The sequence below is a fragment of the Mytilus galloprovincialis genome, chromosome 4, assembly GCF_965363235.1.
Source record: "Mytilus galloprovincialis chromosome 4, xbMytGall1.hap1.1, whole genome shotgun sequence".
Taxonomy (NCBI): domain Eukaryota; kingdom Metazoa; phylum Mollusca; class Bivalvia; order Mytilida; family Mytilidae; genus Mytilus; species Mytilus galloprovincialis.
In genome coordinates, this window is record NC_134841.1 from 24491940 (window position 1) to 24512533 (window position 20594).

Here is a 20594-nt window from a genome sequence, read left to right on the forward strand (position 1 = left end):
TTCAGTATTTTTATGATTTTACCCAACACTTTTCCATTTGAAATATACATTGGTATACTCCCAATTGTTTACCATAAAGAATTGAGACTATTCTAAAAGGTCACCCTTCATTATATTGTTTTCTAGCTTTATCCTTTGACATATATTTTAGGATTTGAGAAATTCTAATAAAAGGATCTTGAATTAAGCAAATTTATATAAATAAATATATGAGAAATGATCCTCGGTCATCTAGACAACCATTCAAATAAATAAAAAACAAAAAACAAGTTACATGTCCTTGGAAGGGATAGGGAGATGGGAAAACATACATTTGTAATACCCCCTACCATCTTAGGACATCAATAAAGAAAAGATGAATGTTCAGAATATACCATGATGGATTCTGTAAAGAATGGTATATTTTCTATGACAGATATAATTTCCCTATTGGAATTTTGAAAACAAGGAGTTATAATTTTGATTTAATATAATATGACAGAATATGTTCATTTAAATTAAATCTCCATGAGGATCACAATATCAAAATTATCCTCATTTCACTCCATCACAATTCCCTAAGGAGGTAAGGTTATTACAAAGTTAACGAATTAATTTAATAATTAGATAGAACTGTATCTGTATTGAACCTATGTCAATGAAGTTGATATATTGGACATAACCTCCGACAAAAAAGTGTCTGAACTTTACACCATTGGGAATAAATGATACACTGTGTTATAAATAAACAATACATTCAATGATTTATCTATTTCATATTTTGCAATGTTATGAAAATTATTATTTTAAGCCAATTTTTGTATGTGAGTACTATAATTCCTTGATGTTACTTTGCTTCTTGATACAAATTTGAACAGTATAGATACAGAGGTCTGAACGACTGGTCAATAAAACAACAAACTGACTGTAAGTTTTATATTTGCTCAGGAAAATAAAGTCTACTTCACTGGGGCATTGTATTAGGACAATAAAAAGCACATATAGAAAAGAAAAATAACATAAAAAGAAACAAAAAACTTAAGAAGTGTTAATTCAATTCCATCTAATCTGTGCAGGTTCATTGGGGTGAAAGTGTCTAAATTTATAAGCTTTAAATTTCTCAGGCTACCAGATGAATTGAATAAAATGTGCTTTAACTTTGTTAAATTTCACTCTAAAGGAATTAGATAACAGGTTTGAGAGAAAATGTCGTCGAGGATGTTAAAATGAAATCCAAGTAAGTTCATTACAGAAGATTGAAAAGTGTATTAATTATTGAGAAATGCGACAAAACAGGAGTAGAAGTAATTCAATCTCCGTAATTTTCACCACTGTGAATTGAACATTGGCCATTATCAAAATTACCGCATTCTTACAAAACGCCCAAGAGGCAACCTAAAGACCTTCACACAATACTCAATCCAACTTAAGTCAATTAATATGATCTAAAGCAAGTTTCTAGGAACCTTATAGATCAGATTTGTAGCAGAGCTGAGGAAAATTGCACTGTGGGACATTAGGAAACTCCGTCATAAGTCAAATTCTTATTGGATTGTAGTTTCCACCTCAGCCCTTTGTGTCAAAAGTGATTTGGGTTCAATTAATATATGATCAAAATGGCTGGAACTTTGACAAAAAATGTCTGATACAGAACAGGTCTGTGACGTGAAATATTTGCTGTCACATTGAACCTTATGGCAGTATAATTGCAGAAAAAGGAAATTACTAATATATTTTTAAAGTTAAATATCAATATTTCAGAACTTTATACACAGAATATTAAAATAATCATTAGAAATAATAAATAAGGCTTGTAACAGAATAAGAAAGTTTTAAAACAAATTGAAAAAAACCAAACCAAACAAACAAAATACAGAGAGCTATTTTAAAAGTTACAAATTTTCAAAAAAATATAAAAACATTGGACATTACCTAGGAGTTAGGACAATAAAATATCAATTACAAATGTCTATGGCTTATATTTTGTATTTACTTTAAATAAGCACATTTGATGAGATCTTGATCTCTCCCCTTACATGTAAAATGGCACCATCTGATGACCATTAAGTAGACATTAATAGAATAGTACCATGTACATTGTAGGATTATATGTCAAGCGAAAACTTATTTCTTTATATCTTATGATATTTATACAGTTATGTTGATATTCAAACACATATTAAGATTATGAACTAATATAAAAATAAGTTGTTCTTTGAAAGTTACAAGACCATAAAAAACTAGAGGTTCTCAAGAGCCTGTGTCACTCACCTTGGTCTATGTGCATATTAAACAATGGACACAGATAAATTCATGACAAAATTGTGTTTTGGTGATGGTGATGTGTTTGTAGATCTTACTTTACTGAACATTCTTGTTGCTACAATTATCTCTATCTATAATGAACTTGGCCCAGTAATTATAGTGGGAAATATTTTCTAAAAATTTACAAAAATTTACAAAAATTTATGAAAATTGTTAACTAGAGGCTCTTAAGAGCCTGTGTCGCTCACCTTGGTCTATGTGCATATTAAACAAAGGACATAGATAGATTCATCACAAAATTGTGTTTTGGTGATGGTGATGTGTTTGTAGATCTTAATTTACTGAACATTCTTGCTTCTTACAATTATCTCAATTTATAATGAATTTGGCCCATTAGTTACAGAGGAAATATTTTGTTAAAATTAACAAAAAATTACAAAATTATTAAAAAATTGACTATAAAGAGCAATAACTCCTTAAGGGGTCAACTGACCTTTTTGGTCATGTTGACTTATTTGTGGATCTTACTTTGCTAAACATTATTGCTGTTTACAGTTTATCTCTTTCTATAATAATGTTCAAGATAATAACCAAAAACAGCAAAATTTCCTTAAAAATTTCCAATTCAAGGGCAGCAACCCAACAACCAGTTGTCGGATTCATCTGAAAATTTCAGGGAAGATAGATCTTGACTTGCAAAACAATTTAACCCCCATGTTTGAATTGCTCTTAATGCTTTGGTTTCAGAGTTATAAGCCAAAATCTATATTTTACCCCCTATGTTCTATTTTTAGCCATGGCGGCCATCTTGGTTCTTTGGCAGGGTCACCGCACAAATTTTTTTTTAAACTAGATACCTCAATGATGATTATGGCCTAGTAGTATTAGAGGAGAAGATTTTTGTAAAAGTTTATGGAGGACGGAGGACAGAGGACGGAGGACAGAGGACGGATGCCAAGTGATGAGAAAAGCTCACTTGACCTTTTAGGTCAGGTGAGCTAATAATGTCATCTCTATTAGCACATTTTTAATCAGATTATTTAGTATGATATTGATATAATATTCTACAACATAAATACTTTGAGATTCTATAATTATCTGCATAATTCAGCATTTTACACTTCATCAAAATATAGTTAAAGAAAGTGGACACACAAAAATGTCACCTTAAAAAATCAGGTATTTATTTTCGAAATATGTATGAAAACAAATGTACTATAAACTATGTACTGTGATTGAATAACAGGTCAAAGATCAAATTTAGTTTTTAAGCATGAAATTAAAGAGCGTAAGATCAAATAAGAATTTAGAGTGAATTATGATTAATCTCATTTGGCATTCCCTTACATATTCACTTGCAATAAACTTTTAACAGTAACCAAGTTACGTATGATACCATCATTCTAAGATAGCAGAGACCAAATATACACTTGAAGTTTTGTTCTTATTATACCGGTATATATTTTACATAATTAAGTGTACAGTCAAAATCTATAAGCAGACTAACACATTATGTCGACATAGTACCAATACTGCAGTAACACATTATGTCGACATAGCACCAATACTGTAACACATTATGTCGACATAGCACCAATACTGTAACACATTATGTCGACATAGCACCAATACTGTAACACATTATGTCGACAGCACCAATACTGTAACACATTATGTCGACATAGCACCAATACTGTAACACATTATGTCGACAGCACCAATACTGTAACACATTATGTCGACATAGCACCAATACTGTAACACATTATGTCGTCATAGTACCAATACTGTAACACATTATGTCAACCGGTATATATTTTACATAATTAAGTGTACAGTCAAAATCTATAAGCAGACTAACACATTATGTCGACATAGTACCAATACTGTAACACATTATGTTGACATAGCACCAATACTGTAACACATTATGTCGACAGCACCAATACTGTAACACATTATGTCGACATAGCACCAATACTGTAACACATTATGTCGACATAGTACCAATACTGTAACACATTATGTCAACATAGTACCAATACTGTAACACATAATGTCGACATAGTACCAATCAACTAATGGTCAGGTCTTAACTTTATTTTTGGTAGCATTAAAGATGATAGTAACTTCAATAAAAGAGGGACGAAAGATGCCAAAGGGACAGTCAAACTCGAACATAAATCGAAAATAAACTGACAACGCCTGAAAATGAAAGACAACAAACAGACAAACAATAGAACACAATAAGAGTGTAATGTACAATAATAAATAAATTTGGTGTATTTACTGTCTTCTGATTGGCTAAAAAAATTGGCTTTATTTTCAATGTTATCAATTTTTATGGAGACACGCCCACTCTTACGTTGTGTATTCATACGCAAACATCTGTGTACGTTGTTATTGGTATTAATATATATCTTTGAGCATTATTTTTGATAGAAATTTATTTATAATGAATGGCAATAATTTATTTTAAATTTATTGAACCATAATTTTTCACTGTTCACATTTAACATAATCCGCAAAGCGGATTATTCAATGTGAAGAGTCAAAATAAATAAAAGCCATTCATTAAGTAAAATGAGTTTATAGATCTGTCTTCAATTCAATATATTGAAAGCTGGATATTTGTTTTACTGTATTATCAGGTTGCTGTCTGTCACTTTCTTTAATAATTATTCCTACATTATCACATCTATTTACTGAATGATAAAACATAAAAATAATTCCATTGTTAAAATTCAACAGAAATAGAAAGAGATAAATACAATTTTTACTACATGAATCAAAGTTTATCGATTACAATTTTGGGGGCAAATCATATTAGTGGAAGACTACCCTGTATTATGCAAAAATAAATTTCTTGTTATCCTAGTAATTACCTTGCCCATAAAAATCCAATCTCGTTTTTGACAAGACGATTTTATACTATTAACCTATAGGTCAAGACAGATTATTTCTCATAACTGTATGGATATAACATCTGACAAAACAATTGCACTTCTCAGTTAAAAAAAAATCTCATTATTTTTAATCAATACCATTTTAGTGTCTATAAAAGTTTTAAAAAAATAGCAAATATCTTTGTTATCTTTTATTGAATGTATGTTTCAAATAGAATAAAATATTATTTTTTTTTAGTTTTCTAAAGGTTTTCTAATTGTTTGAGCTATTGTTTCAAAACATGACTTTCAAAAACTTGCAATATAGTTACATATCCTACTTTTGTCTTGTAGTTTAAAACTGACAACATAAGGATTTTCATATTGTCAAGGCACTGTTTTGTTAAAACAAAAAGACATTGAAAGTAAGAATATTAAAGACTGAACTATTACAAATAAAATTACTTTTTGAAGAAATAATGACATTTTGCCTACTCATGTAGGTAATTATGACAATGAAACCAAATGTAATTATAAAACCAAAATGTCAGACTATCTAAAGAAAGTCTATTACCACAGGCTATCGGTTTAGTTTTTCACTGCAATATTTTGTATCTTAAAACATAATACAAATATTCCTTAAAGGTTCAAACTATGACAATATCCACAGAATATTAATCCATACCGAGGTCAAAACGTTCAGATGATACAGAATTGTATATCGATAACACTTGATCCCAGCTGAGACGCAAGTCAAATAAGGGAAATTAGATCTTAGGAGAGAGATTAATGGGCAAAAGATGGAACCGTGGACTGATGCAACACACCGCCCTCAGGCCTAACCTTGTCAGACATCTCATGCTATAGTATGACATCATGGATATGAAATATCATACATCATACCATCTTCCAATGTCAAACCAAAGCTTAACTTTCAAACAAATACCATCTAACCAGATGTTGTTTAGAGGAAAATATCAAATCAAGAGGAATATTTTAAAATGAAAATTAGTTTGTTCAGTACATTATAAGTTAGATTTTAATGTCATCTAGTGAATTTGCTGGAGTGGGTTCAAAACTGGGGGAAAGATATTTTCTGGAAAAGATACATTTTACTTCATTAGGACCATTCATAGAAACAATTTCAACAAGAATGTGTCCATAGTACACGGATGCCCCATACACACTATAATTTTCTTTGTTCAGTGAACCGTGAAAATGGGGTAAAACCTCTAATTTGGAATTGAAATTAAAAAGATCATATCATAGGGAATATTTGCACTAAGTTTCAAGTTGATTGGACTTTACACTTCATCAAAAACTACCTCAATCAAAAACTTTAACCTGAAGCGGGACAGACAGACAAACGAAAGAACAAGCGTAAGAATTAAGTGAACGAACTAACAGACAGACGGACAAACGGAGTGACAGACATACAGACGGACAAACAAACGAACAGACCCACAGACTAGAAAACATAATGCCCATAAATGGGGCATAAAAAGTCAAATATAAAGATACAAGAAGATGTGGTATGAGTGTTAATGAGACAACTCTCCATCAAAGTCACAATTTGTATAAGAAAAACGATGTATGAATAAATGAGAGGCATGTACCCCTGCAAATGACTTAAGGCAAGTACCACTGAGAAAAACTTGATATGTTTACAAAGAAATTCAAAACTTAATAGCATACTTGTGATCATATCTTGATAACTATCTGTTAAAACTAATTTGTGCTTATTAAATAGGTAGTACAGTTTTAATTGATTTCCTTTTTTTATAAAACAATAACAATTCATTTTGATGATAAAATACTTTTAAGTTAGACTAAGGTATTGTTTTAAGCATACATAGACAAAACAAGCCTTTAACATAACATTGCATGTTATTGTAGTGACTATATATAGAAGGTCTACAGAAGTAGTTACAATACTATGTGGTGGTTGTCAGTGGATGCTGTCTGTTTACGTGGTTCATGAGTGTTTCTCGTTTTTTTATAAAGATTATACCATTGGTTTTCCCATTTCAATGGTTTAATACCAGTAATTTTTGGGCCTCTTTATAGCTTGCTGTTAGGTGTGAGTCTAAGCTCCTTGTTGAAGACTGTACCTTGACCTATAATGGTTTACTTTATGAATTGTGACTTGGAAGGAGAGTTGTCTCATTGGCACTCATACCACATCTTCCTATATCTATATAGCACTAAACTCTCTTTTCCGAATCATTTCCAGTGAAACCAGAATTTTCTGTCTTCAGAATAATTTTGTATGAAACAATAATTAAATAATTTAATGTCTTCTTAATAATTTTCAAACATTTAAAAACATTTTGAAAATATTGTAGGCTTTGTTATAAAACAGTTTCTCTTCTCTTTTAAATTTTTTTTCCAAAAATCTATCAATAATAAATTAAGATGACTTAAACACAGGAGTGATCTAACCTCTGCGAACAATCATTTTTCCAATTTTCTGATATTACTAACATATAAACCTTGTCAACTTTTTCATCTTTTCTCATTCATTCAATTTTCAGGTGTCAGGCCAAAGTCATTGTTCCGTACAAATTTTGTTAGTAAAGGATTAACTTCTGTGGAACCTAGGGTGAAAAGCCATCACAAAGGGTAGTCAGGGAAACACCACGGAATTCATATGCCGATAAAATATAATAATTCATCTCTGTTAATGTTTTACCAATATTATACGAGAATGCCCTATTTGGCACGAGATGAACAATCACTCGTTATAAGCAAGTTGTTGTCCCATCTCGATGATCAATTAGTGACAGCACATCACCATATTAACTTGGACATGATCACACAACAGGAAGTCTCTATCTAGATAATGTACATATTTCATAATGAAAAAGCAGCGTGAAAAATTAATATAATGCTTCCCTTTGATTCACCCACCGGCATCCTATGATAAATGTTGATATTGCGTATGGCAATGAGTTTAATCCTGTTAGAGGCCTTGCTTGAGAATTTATGGAGTTTTTTCTGTCAAAGTACCAGCAAGGAAGCTGTTTTCTTCATTTATTAAATGACTTTTTCCATTGATTAATAACCTGATGACATTAAATTCTCAAGATCAGTTATTAAAACTTTACATTTTTTGTTATTTTGCCATGTTTTTCCTTATCTCTTGTTATATAAAGAAAATGAAGTGAAATAAGATCAAATAATTGCTGAACAAAATAAAATGAAGTTTTATAAAATTAACACGATTTGATTGATTGATTGCTGCTCGCTTAACACCCAGAATGCCTTTCTTTTATATGTTACATTTAAAAAAAATAAGTGATTAAACCTTTTTGTGGTCAAAACAAATTATTCTTGATCCAATCTCTATTCCTATTTCTTCAAGTTTCATTCTTTTATTAATTCATTACAAAAAATTAACTATGAAAGCATTAAAAAAAAACTACTCAAAAGGGTCTAAACTCTTAAATAACTCATATTTTATGTTTAGAGTTCTATGCCATCATGTCCATGAAGAAATTGTTTTATGGAACTTGAAATCATTTTGAAGCAAACATTATCAAACTTAGACTTTTTTTTAATTTTCAATCTGCAATTGAGTTTTAAAACTTGAATAGATTTTTTTTTTTAAAGTGACTGATAGAATTGCATGGGAATAATATTTTTTTTTTTTTTTTTAAAGTTATTTCAAACACTCTATTGAAAATCAATGTATAAATCCCTCTTTCATCATATTTTTTCTAAAATACCTGAATATCAATATTCAAAATTTAGTAAACAAGGGATTCTATAATCTTCATTCATAAACGTTTTTAACTTAAGGTGACAACATCCTAGAACGAAATGTATGCATGTATATATATTTATCATATGTTTAGTACAAAATACAGCAATTTTGTATATCTAATAAAGGTTCTTTTTTCCAGTCTGTATCACCTACCCTGTATCGCATACCCCGTATTGCATGGCTAAACCCGTATCGCATGGCTAAACCCGTATCGCATACCCCGTATTGCATAGCAAATCCCGTATCGCATACCTGGCATGACTTCACAATTCGAATGACGTCAACGTTTGACCTATGACGTCCAGTTGCTGTTCCTACTAAAAAAATGTCATATCATTTCAACTTTAATTGATATTTTTAAAAAAATCATTACCCAGTAACTTTACTAGCGATTTTCATAAAAAATAAATACAATAAGATGTAGAAATGGCTGTAAAACTGTAAAAGAAAAAGGCAGCTGAAAAAATACAGGAAAATTATGTTCTTTTCTTCCTTATCTTTTCGGACGATTTAAAAAAAACGGATATTGCATGAATCTGATTCTGTAAAAATATATGATAAACAGAATAAAACATGGCAAAATCCGTATCGCATGCTGTATCACCACTCGACCAATATCAGCCCTCGGGACTTTCGGCCCTCGGGACTGATATTGGTTTCTCCTGATGATACAGCATGCGATACAGATTTTGCCGTGTATTATTCTATATGTATTGAGCTTCCCAAAGTGTATATGTGTCCTTCTCACTGAAATCTGAATCCTATGTATGTATAGCATTATCTTATAAACTTACTGTCCACTGTTTCCATTACCCCAGCCAAGTATCTGGTTATCATCTGAAAAAGCAAACAACTAAGTTATTAAATTATAGTTTCTTTTATATATTCAGAAATTTGATACGACATTCATTATCACTTAACTAGTACATATTTTTGTTGAGGGGCCAGCTGAAGCACGTCTCTAGGTGCAGGATTTTCTCTCTGTGTTGAAGACCCATTGGTGCCCTTCAGCTGTTTTCTGCTGTTTGGTTGGGTGTTGTCTCTTTGACACATTCCCTATTCCCATTTTCAGTTTTATTTAGATTTAAATTTTTAATGAAAAGGCAAGCATTTTCTTAATCAATCTATTGACCTGATTTTTTTTCCCCAAATAGATTTTTGATGAAAATTTTGTGATTTTTTTATATTAAAAAATACTCTAAGACATTAATGTCATCAGAATAAAATTATTTTAAGATTGAATATATGTTAAGTGTTGAAAGTAAACACAATTTTGTTTTTGAATTTTCTAAGGCCTTATTTGAACTACATTTCTCCTTCTTTTCTACTTGATAATATAATAGTCTATAGACCATATTATCACCACAGGGCACAGTTTTCATCATTTCCTTTCATTTTCCACTACAATTCTTTCACAAGATTTGAATGTCTACCACTTAATAAAGTGTTCAAATATTTTGATATGTATTGTTAAAATCAGATGAGAAATGAGTATGGCATGAAATTTATAATATTTACACAAGAAAGAATTTTCCTGGCATTCTAAAATTCCATCAATTTTGAAAAATATGAACAATTTTGCTTGAATGCTCTTGAGGATTCACCCATATTAGAAAACTGTCATTTCTCATCAAAAAGCTTGTCAATATTCAAATCCCTTCTCAAAATATCATTTCATTCGGCTTTTTATTAGCATCATATCTAGCAATTTATTTTCAATTCTGGGTCGAACCCGTCAACAATCATTTTGCTCTACTGTAATGAAGCCCCTCATCCACACCTAATAAAACATCAACTTATTCAATAGCCGATGTCAGTCTGCAGTCCCTTAGTTCTATCTTAAATTAAATCATACACCGATATGGCAAATATTCTGTCAGACTGGAATAGAGAATTTAAATTAAAATGCGACATGCTTCTTTCATATCGTATCTCATTAGTCGTAAGATCATTTTTTATATCTGAGTGCAAAAAATAAGATGTCATAAAGGAAATCTTATCACTGAATCAAACATGACCAACATTAGCTTGCGACAAATTGTGTCCATTCATCTGAAATATTTTTTGACTATTTTTTACTAAAACCAATATTCATCCATTTTAACCATAATTAATCATATAATCGCCTAATTCCTCTGCTACAGTTTAATGACGTCTGTGCTCTTCAAACCACTCTCTTCATGTGTCCACTTTGTTACTTTTTACAACCGTGGTCTCATTAATAATGATCGTACTGTTGATAAGTTTGATGACAACAGTTTCAACTTTATTAAAAACAAAATTGTTCTGTCTTGAAAGATGAACGACCTACAGATAAAACAAGAGTGGTACTGGTACCCACCACCTGGGCACCAGTTTACACCTAGTATGAAACAATAGAGTAATACCAGAGTCTGTTACAGCACGATAAAGGATGTGAAAGTGAGACACAGAAAATGTGCTGAAAACTTGGCCTTTCTTAAGATTGAAACCTAAGAGAAAAGTCCTTCAAATCAGATACCAATTCAGAATTTATGTACCGGTAGATCTTATGGATCTCTAAGAGTTACCTTCAGTAACATTGTCAGGGTGATATATGTATACAGACAATAAAAAAACAGCTAGTTCAATAGTGACCAGCTTTTGTTCAGATCTTCATTTTGAGGACTTTATTATACTTGATAAAAAAGGTGCTGATGTAAAAAAATGTATTGCATTTCTAACTCTAATCAAAAGAAATCCCCATAAAAAAAACACCTTCAAACTTGAGAAAAAAATGATTATTCAACATGATTGATGGCACATCTCAAAAGTTTATTTCTTGTATGCCAAACACAAAACCAAACATCCAATAGTGTCAAATATCTACAAGATGTTAAGAAAACCAACCATTGCCAAAATAGAGGATACCAAAAGAGTTAAAATAAAAAAAATTGAGAATTGGGGGCATAACTTATTACCTGATTACCAAACAATTTAACAAAAACACTACACAGAAAAGTAAAGATTGAACAGTATATGGACCTTACCAAAAACTTGGCTTGGATTTATATTTTTATATTCTATTATGCAGTATCTGAACCCAGTTAAGTGTTCCATAATCAAATCAAGGAGAATTTTATTTTAGGATGCTTAAATTGAGTTGGTTGTAAGATAACTGTGATATAAAGGCTTACATAGGTATAAGTAAGATTTAACAAGCTTAAGAACCCAGGCAAACAATTTCTTTGAAATAAAATAAATAGTGTATGTATGTTAATTGTCTAAGCAATGATTTCATATATTAAAGGTTTAACTGATATATCCTACTTTTATTCAAAATAAACCCGAATTCACTTTTTAAGAGGGGCGTAAAAGGGGGGGGGGGGGACATCTGCACGAAAGGACGCGAAATAAAATTGCCATTTCACGATGAACGAACAATTAAAAATGTCTTGCACATTGATCTTTTTACCAACTTCAAGAAACGCTGCACATGAAATAAAAATGACAAAACATGTTGCACAAAAATAACCCTTTACCACCCTCTTCTAAGAAAAAATATTTTCCAGGAATTACAATGATTTTAGAGGAAAGATATCCCTGTTAAAATTCTAAGGTAGAAATAATTACAGCCACATCAAAGAAATTTGTCACATATAATTTTTCTATAACATTTGTAACTGAAATTGTCCGTGAAAAACATAAGCTACTAACATATTTTTAAGAGGGTTTTCAGTTATAGTAATAATACTTTTACTGTACACTTGAAAATTAAATAAAAGGTCAACTACTTCTATAATATAACACAAACAGGAAAATAATCTGTTAAGAGGAGATTTTCTTCATCAAGAAAAGGAAATACTTCGTCTTTTCCTGGTGATTAGGAAAAATAATGTTACAATTTGTAACATTGTATGTTAAATGTTTCTGATCCAAGACCTTAAAATTGATATGTTATGTCAGAGCCGTCTTTAATGGGAATAAATGTATATCCAGCCGTGAACAGAAAATATTGTTGATAAATTTTCCAAATGGAGACAAACAATTCCAATATTTGTTAAGTTGTGAAAATGGCCAGTTATGAACCCTGGCACCATGCTAAGACCATAGATCATAGGGCATAAAACTGCCAATAATCAGACAAAATTAATCATAGCTATCTACTGCATCACACATTATATTACGGACCAAACGAGAATTCATCACCAAGTATGGCACATTATTGCGAAGAATCGTATAATATAAAATTTCTAAATGACATTAGATATTGGCTGCAAGACTATAAATCTACTTTCGTTCATTCAAGTGTTATGTGATACCAATTCTACAGCTTCCCTCGTCAACATCCTCGAAGGATGGCAGTACTTTTCAATATTGGCAATTAATCTTCAAAAAAAACATGACAGATAATTCTTGCCGTTTTCATAAAAGGGTCATGTAAAAATTACATATTTTCTGATGGCTTTGATCGCAGCGGTCGACCTTTAATTTTCATTCCCGATAAGAATTCTTTGTACTTGCATGGCCTTAATCATTATAGGCTATGAGAAGAGCAAACTCAATTGTAATTTTTCCGATGATTTTAGCGTTTTGTGAAAAAAATATGACGACCTTAAATCAACGGGATTGAATAGAAATGTCAAAGGCTTCGCCATACAAGTAATCATAAAAAGTAGTGAATCCATTGTTTTGTCCATCTGTCAACCACCGTTACAACTCTTTTGTCGAGAGGAAACGTGTAATCTAATTTCCTTCCAATACACAACATCACCCTCGGGGAAGAAAGTTATTGTTAAATGAATAATCAACTGCTAACAAAAGACACAATGTACATATTCAGGCTGATTTTACAAAAGAATTAATTCCATCAGCTTGTAAAATGATTGCTGTGGTTTTAGTGGGATAACAAATAAAAGACTACAAACCTTTCTAAATAGTATTACCCACAACCATGGAATAATATTCACCAAGGACATCAAATTTTTATAACAACGATTTTAATAGCTTTCTAATAAGACACTAATGCTACAAAATTAAGATGAAATAATCCAAAAAAAGATCCTGAGCACTTACATGACAATTTTATGATTATTAGTATGATGCAGGATTGTTAGAGTGAAAAAGGAATTTAAAGAAATAGATTGATAATGTGGCACAAATACTGATACAAAAGACAATATGTAATGCCTTAAGAATTTTAAGTCTTATGGTGGTAATGGCAGTATAGAAGGGGTGTCAAAAGTTTTCATTATAATCTGGCTTAGTAACTTGAATTTGGTTCTCTTGGAGTTTGAAAAAACAGCATATCTCAATCCAGCTTATAATCATACACAGTATCATTAAGTCAAATGAATGCTTTTTGTTTGGTATTTTTACAAGAAAGAATTCTTTCTGAATTGGAATAACGTGTTGGAACTATGAGGACCATTGTTTCATAAAAATAATTTAAAAGATTCAGAACAAAATTCACACAAGTTCTTTAACTATTACATGTAAAGTTTCAGTAAACCAACTTATATCAGGGACTGTTATACTATCATACCACATCTCCTTATTTTTATATCATCTTCCCAATAATTTATTTTCATGACTAATACAAGTAAAGAACTAACAGAATACATGTAGAGGTAGATATGTCAAACTATGACTTTCTCTAATACCTGAACAAAGTAAGAAAATCCCAAAATAATTAATTGCCACAAAATCAGCAAAAAAAAAAAAGAAAAACACATCCTAAAGTATCTATGAGAATAAGTTGCTTAATGTTATATATTAAATATCAGCATAATATCTACACAGAAAGCTTTACAGTAAATGAAATTTTTCCTAAGATGATCATTATTCCTTTTATTAGAAAAAGCAACAAAAAAAAATTAAACCCCTACCAAATGCATATATATGAGATTTTAAATCAATATTTTGAAAATCATAATTTTTACATATCAGTATAACAAAATCTTCAAAAAGGACTGATAATGGTTGAAAATCCTCTTTTTTTCATAAATTTTCTTGAGTAGATTTCGGAAATGCAAATATAGTAAAGGACGACATAAAAAAATCTATAAAGGCTAAAAAACTTAATTCAAATAGTTTGGGGGTGGGGGTCAAAATGCTGCAAGTTTTGTTTAATTGACATCGATTTTATATATGTCCTTATTTATCAATCAATTTTTCCCAAATTAAGTTAAGAGGGGGCTAGGGGGGTCAGTGAAAAAACTATATGAATTAAGTTTTTTATCATACATTGAACTTTTGATGTCGTCCCTAATGGTAGCCATGTTGGTAAGTTGTCACAAATATCAATCACAAACATTCAGGTACAATCCTAAGAACAAATCAGGCATAATTTAGTGCAATTTAGCAGAGTGTTTCAGAAAGATAGATTTTTTGTTAATAATACAGTATCTAAATAATGGTCTACAAAATTCTGAAAATCTCTTAAAGGAGTAAAACAAATTAAAAAGTCAAAATTATAGGAAACAGCACAGACAATAATAAAACAACTACGGGTATAGTTCTTTTATGCCGTTACAATATAGAAAAGTCAAAATTTTCACTGGATCAACAATTATTTGGTACATATATTATGTAAAAATTATATTTTAAAGTTACTGGGCTTTATCAAATGGGAGGTCTTGAATTTCCTAAAATAAAACATTAATCACAAAAAATTCAATGTGATTTTTTTAACTTTTAATTGTGTGATAGAAAAAAGTAAGATCACAAAAACAATTTGAAAAGTCCATAATCACATGGCAAAATCAAATAACAAAACGCATCAAAAACGAATGGACAAGAACTGTCATATTCCTGACTAGGTACAGGCATTTTCAAATGTAGAAAATGGTGGATTAAACCTGACAGGTGAAACATTTACCTTAATTAGTAACTAGAACCCAATTGGAGTATATGCCATTGCCAACTATTTTGTTCTGGTCAAATGTTTGTTTAAAATATACAGCAAAAGGGAGATAACTCAAGAATTTTTACTGGTAGACAAGTTTTTCTTAACAGAATGATAAAATATTAAAAAATAAAGGAAAGATATATTAAGTATATATATGTCAATCAGACAGCAACTGAACAACAAAGAAATTTAAAACAAATATAGAGGTAAAAATATGCTATTAATGTTATACAATAAATCATCTGAATCTAAAAAATGTGAAAAGTTTATAGGGTAGTTGTCTATTGGCTATCAACATAGAATTCCAATAAGAATAGGACTAAACAACTACAGATGATGTTTGCTCAAAAATTGCAGATTTTAATTGTTTTTTAACAAACAACATAGAAAATAAGCAGCCCCTATAAAAATTTTGAAGTTATAAATAATATGGTTCTCTAAATTTATGAAATTATATAGTCTCATTAACTATTACTGGAAATTTATGTGATTAAAATTTGGCTTTGTACATATACATTTGCAAGGCTTTTTCTCATTACACATATGGAATGTTTAGCTCAGAAACAGATTCTTTGAAACAATTAACATTCTTGTTAGGAAACATTAATGTCTTATTAGAGAACCATGCAGTTATTATCAAAGCCTTTCATATTCCAAGACTTCTTGTTACCTTTCTTTGAACTGTATCAGTATTGCTCCAGTTTTGAGGTTTGCAGTTTTTTTTATTCAAGGATTTGACTTTTTCACATAAGTCAGATGCTGATCAGCGAGTCCCAAGTTTTGGATAATAATTGTTTTCATGTTAAGATGTATGAAAAAAAAACTTTTCTCATGTTGTGCATAGAGTCAGACTTTGCTGTGTAAGTACAGGGCTCACGCTACCAGGCGACTTGGGCGAAGAAGTCGCCCTCCCGACCGTCACTTCGCTTTCCCCAACCCCCAAAAGCGAAAACAAGTCGCCCTGTTCTTGACGAAAGTCGCTTTCAGTCGCTTCCGTCATCGGACATTTTCAATTTTTACCAAGTTGATGAAACATCAATTTTTTACTGATAACTAAAGAAATTCAGACATAAACTATTCATTACATTTAGAAAAGAGGTTGAAGCATTGTCTTCGCAGTGTGTATCAGGTTATTTGATAAAAATACAACTTTTTATCACTTCGTGCATTTTCGCAAGTTCCGGTGCTTGTTACGGCCCGCTTGTTACTCGAAAACGTACATCAACCTAAATTTCGGCGGCAAAATAAGTTTGTTACTTCATTTAAACGGTATAAAAGTTGCCTCTAGTAAATGTTTAATCCATTTATTGCATTAAAACCATCATGTTCCTTTCCAAATAACTTGTCAAACATCGTTTATTTTTGTAAATTTTCTTGCATTCGTCCGCCATTGACCGATTTCTAAACTACGGATCTGAACCGGACCAGCTATGACCGAAATCCGTACTTTTACAATAATTACTACGGACGCACGGATGGAACAGCTGACAGAAGAATATTGATCCCAAAGGGAAAAATTACGCATCCCACACGCATTAAGAGACTTTTGGTTACATCTAATTGACTGGTGAATATAATTCCCTATATCTTTTATGAATGTTTCAAACTATTGATTAAAGTTGCTTAACTCTGAGACTATTATACTAATATCAATATATTATGGCCCAGCTTAATAACTTTTATATTTTTTTTATGAGAAACACTGATTTTCATACACAAGATAATTTTTAATTAAATTGTAATTGATATAATTTCTTTACATTTTTTAAAATAATTTTTTTTTTTTTAGTGCTAGATATTTAGTTGGTAGTTTCTCACAAGAACCTTAGTAAAACTTAAACAACTTTTAATTTCAAATGTTACTTTAATTGTAATTTTTTACTCATATCAATTGAACAACATAAAAAGAACATTATTTACATATGGCCCTTTATACTATTGTAAAATCCAAACATTGTAGCGCACCCGCGCGAATGAGCACTTCTCTTTCAAATCTCGCCACTTCTCCCTATCAGTTTCAAAAAGAGAAGTCACTTCTCCCTATAATTCTGAAGTAGTGTGAGCCCTGAAGTATGGCAAATTCCTCGTTATTTTTTTTGATATGTAGCATACTGTTGCAACAATTTTAATGTCCCTTCAAATATTTTACGCTAATTAAAAATCACATCACATCATTAATATATCACTTGATATTTTGATCATGTGATACTTACTAGTTACTACAATCACATGACTTGCACCACACGCTACCATCTTGACTTGACTGTTGTTAATGAAGTTGTCTATGAGACCATCATCAATAGGAACATCTTCCTGAATACCATGTCCATGCTGACCAAACTCACCACAACCCCAGCTAATCAAATTACTGTCCTCATCGTCACTGTCGTCCATTACATCATTCATTTCTTCACGACTGAAATACACAAAATATACATACACCTTTATTATAGAAAACATCTCAATTTATAGTTTAGTGCATAGAAGCTAGACTACCAGTGCTAATATAATTAAGAATAGGTCCCGAGTCCATACTAGGAAAGTTTGTGTTCTAATTTGTTTGAGGAGGTAAATCACTGGGTATTAATTTTTTGTTACAATTTCTTGTTATTCATTGTCCTAAAAGAACCAGTGAGTGCCTTATATTAATATTAGTTTCCAGTCAATCGCTCCGTGTTGAAGGCGTACCTTGACCTATAATGGTTTACTTTTATAAATTGTTATTTGGATGGAGAGTTGTCTCATTGGCACTCGATCATACCACATCTTCCTATATCTAATAGCTGAGAGGGACTCTAAAGAAGGTAGTAAACTGGTAGATAAAGATTATTTGCCATTTGAAAATTATCCTAACAAAATTTTAGTAGTAGGTTTGGTGAAAACCCTTTACTGCCCAAAACATGGTCCATAATTTCAAGATGAAGAGTGTTTCAAGTTGATGAGTATGTGCGAGATGGAAAACAGGGATGATTTTTGTCTAGTTGTATTAACAAAGCTTTTCAAATTACATCCCAGAAAGGCTGAAAATAGAGCATTTCATTATTATTAAAGTTGACAAAATCTACCAACAAACTAAATATTCAAGTCATATACCGTGCAAGTAACTCGATATGAAAAAACTTGAATTGTTGACACATGCACTCTGTGTATCCACAAAAACTCTTTTGTATTTTACTGAATCATGGAATTTTGCGAAAAATTTATGCTGATTGTGATGTCATAAAGAATAACGATAAGTAAGCTACCAAACAGACATTTTTCCCCCTATCTAGTCATTTTTAGCTAGAATAAATTGATGGCCATTCAATTCTATCAGGCTAAAAATAAGAGCCATATATTGTTTTGTTTCAGTGAGCATGATCGTATCAAATAAAGAAAAAAATGTGTAATGTTACATGTGTCAGACAGCAACCCAAAAATACAAACCACAAATGAACTATACTTTGAATTGGTTGTCTTAATATTTTTTTTCAATGCCTGGTTTCTATCTGTAATACAGAAAGATTACATAAGGGAGATAATAGGAATCAGTCTAGATTTTGTATTTACTCCATATCTGTCTAGAGTTACTTCCCCTACAACACTAAAGCAATCATGAGTAAAGTTAATTTACAGTTAAATAAATATTTACAAAGCAAGTTAAATAAAACAATAAAGCCATTATGAAATTTGACTTTCAAATTTAATTTAATTTAAGACAAAACATTCTTTCAACCAAATTCTCTGACACTAGCAACATGCTATAGAAAAGTGTCACACAGTACTTAAGTCTCAAAATTTAATTAAAATACCACATCATGCTTAATATTTGTAGGTCTTTGTAAATAACACAAAGTTTTGATATCTATTAATGTTTGCCACCCCAAATATTTGCAGTCAGTTCATGACAAAGCTAGTAATAATGAAATCAACCCAATTAGTAAGGATCTAGTCTCATTAAAAATCTACTCCCATCTGATGCAGGGTGGGGAGTTGTAATCCATTACTGGATGTTAGTACACATTTCTATTCAAATCGAATCACAAATATTCAATCATCCGTTTTGTATGTCCAACTTTTATATGTGGATAGAAACTTAAGTCAGTTGTCCTGTTTAAAAAACACCATTCAGACACTATCCTGATCTACAATCTTACATATTATAATTTTTTTCATTGTTCAAGAAATTACTAGGTAGAAAATAGACCAGCAAAGATACCAAGGGAAATTCACATTCATAAGTTGAAAATGAACTTACAAACCCATGGCAAAATAAACTTACAAACCCATGGCAAAATAAACTTACAAACCCATGGTAAAATAAACTTACAAACCCATGGCAAAATAAACTTACAAACCCATGGCAAAATAAACTTACAAACCCATGGTAAAATAAACTTACAAACACTTACAAACCCATGGTAAAATAAACTTACAAACCCATGGCAAAATAAACTTACAAACCCATGGCAAAATAAACTTACAAACCCATGGCAAAATAAACTTACAAACCCATGGTAAAATAAACTTACAAACACTTACAAACCCATGGTAAAATAAACTTACAAACCCATGGCAAAATAAACTTACAAACCCATGGTAAAATAAACTTACAAACCCATGGCAAAATAAACTTACAAACCCATGGCAAAATAAAACTTACAAACCCATGGCAAAAATAAACCAAAAATAAACTTACAAACCCATGGCAAAATAAACTTACAAACCCATGGTAAAAATCAACTTACAAACCCAAGGCAAAATAAACTTACAAACCCATGGCAAAAATAAACTTACAAACCCATGGCAAAATAAACTTACAAACCCATGGCAAAATAAAAATAAACTTACA

At 30.9% G+C, this 20594-nt stretch overlaps 1 protein-coding gene across 6 annotated transcripts in view; it reads right to left on the minus strand.

The window, feature by feature from the left end:
- Nucleotides 1-20594, minus strand: part of LOC143071676 (uncharacterized) — a 103890-nt gene that overhangs the window by 60326 nt on the left and 22970 nt on the right. For all 6 annotated transcript variants that reach the window (XM_076246153.1, XM_076246155.1, XM_076246154.1 and 3 more), the window contains 2 exons: nt 17977-18179; nt 9690-9732 (listed from right to left, as the gene is read on the minus strand). In XM_076246153.1, coding sequence (XP_076102268.1) covers nt 9690-9732; nt 17977-18169 — 236 coding nt within the window. In that variant the 5' untranslated portion in view covers nt 18170-18179. The remainder of the gene's footprint in view (nt 1-9689; nt 9733-17976; nt 18180-20594) is intronic.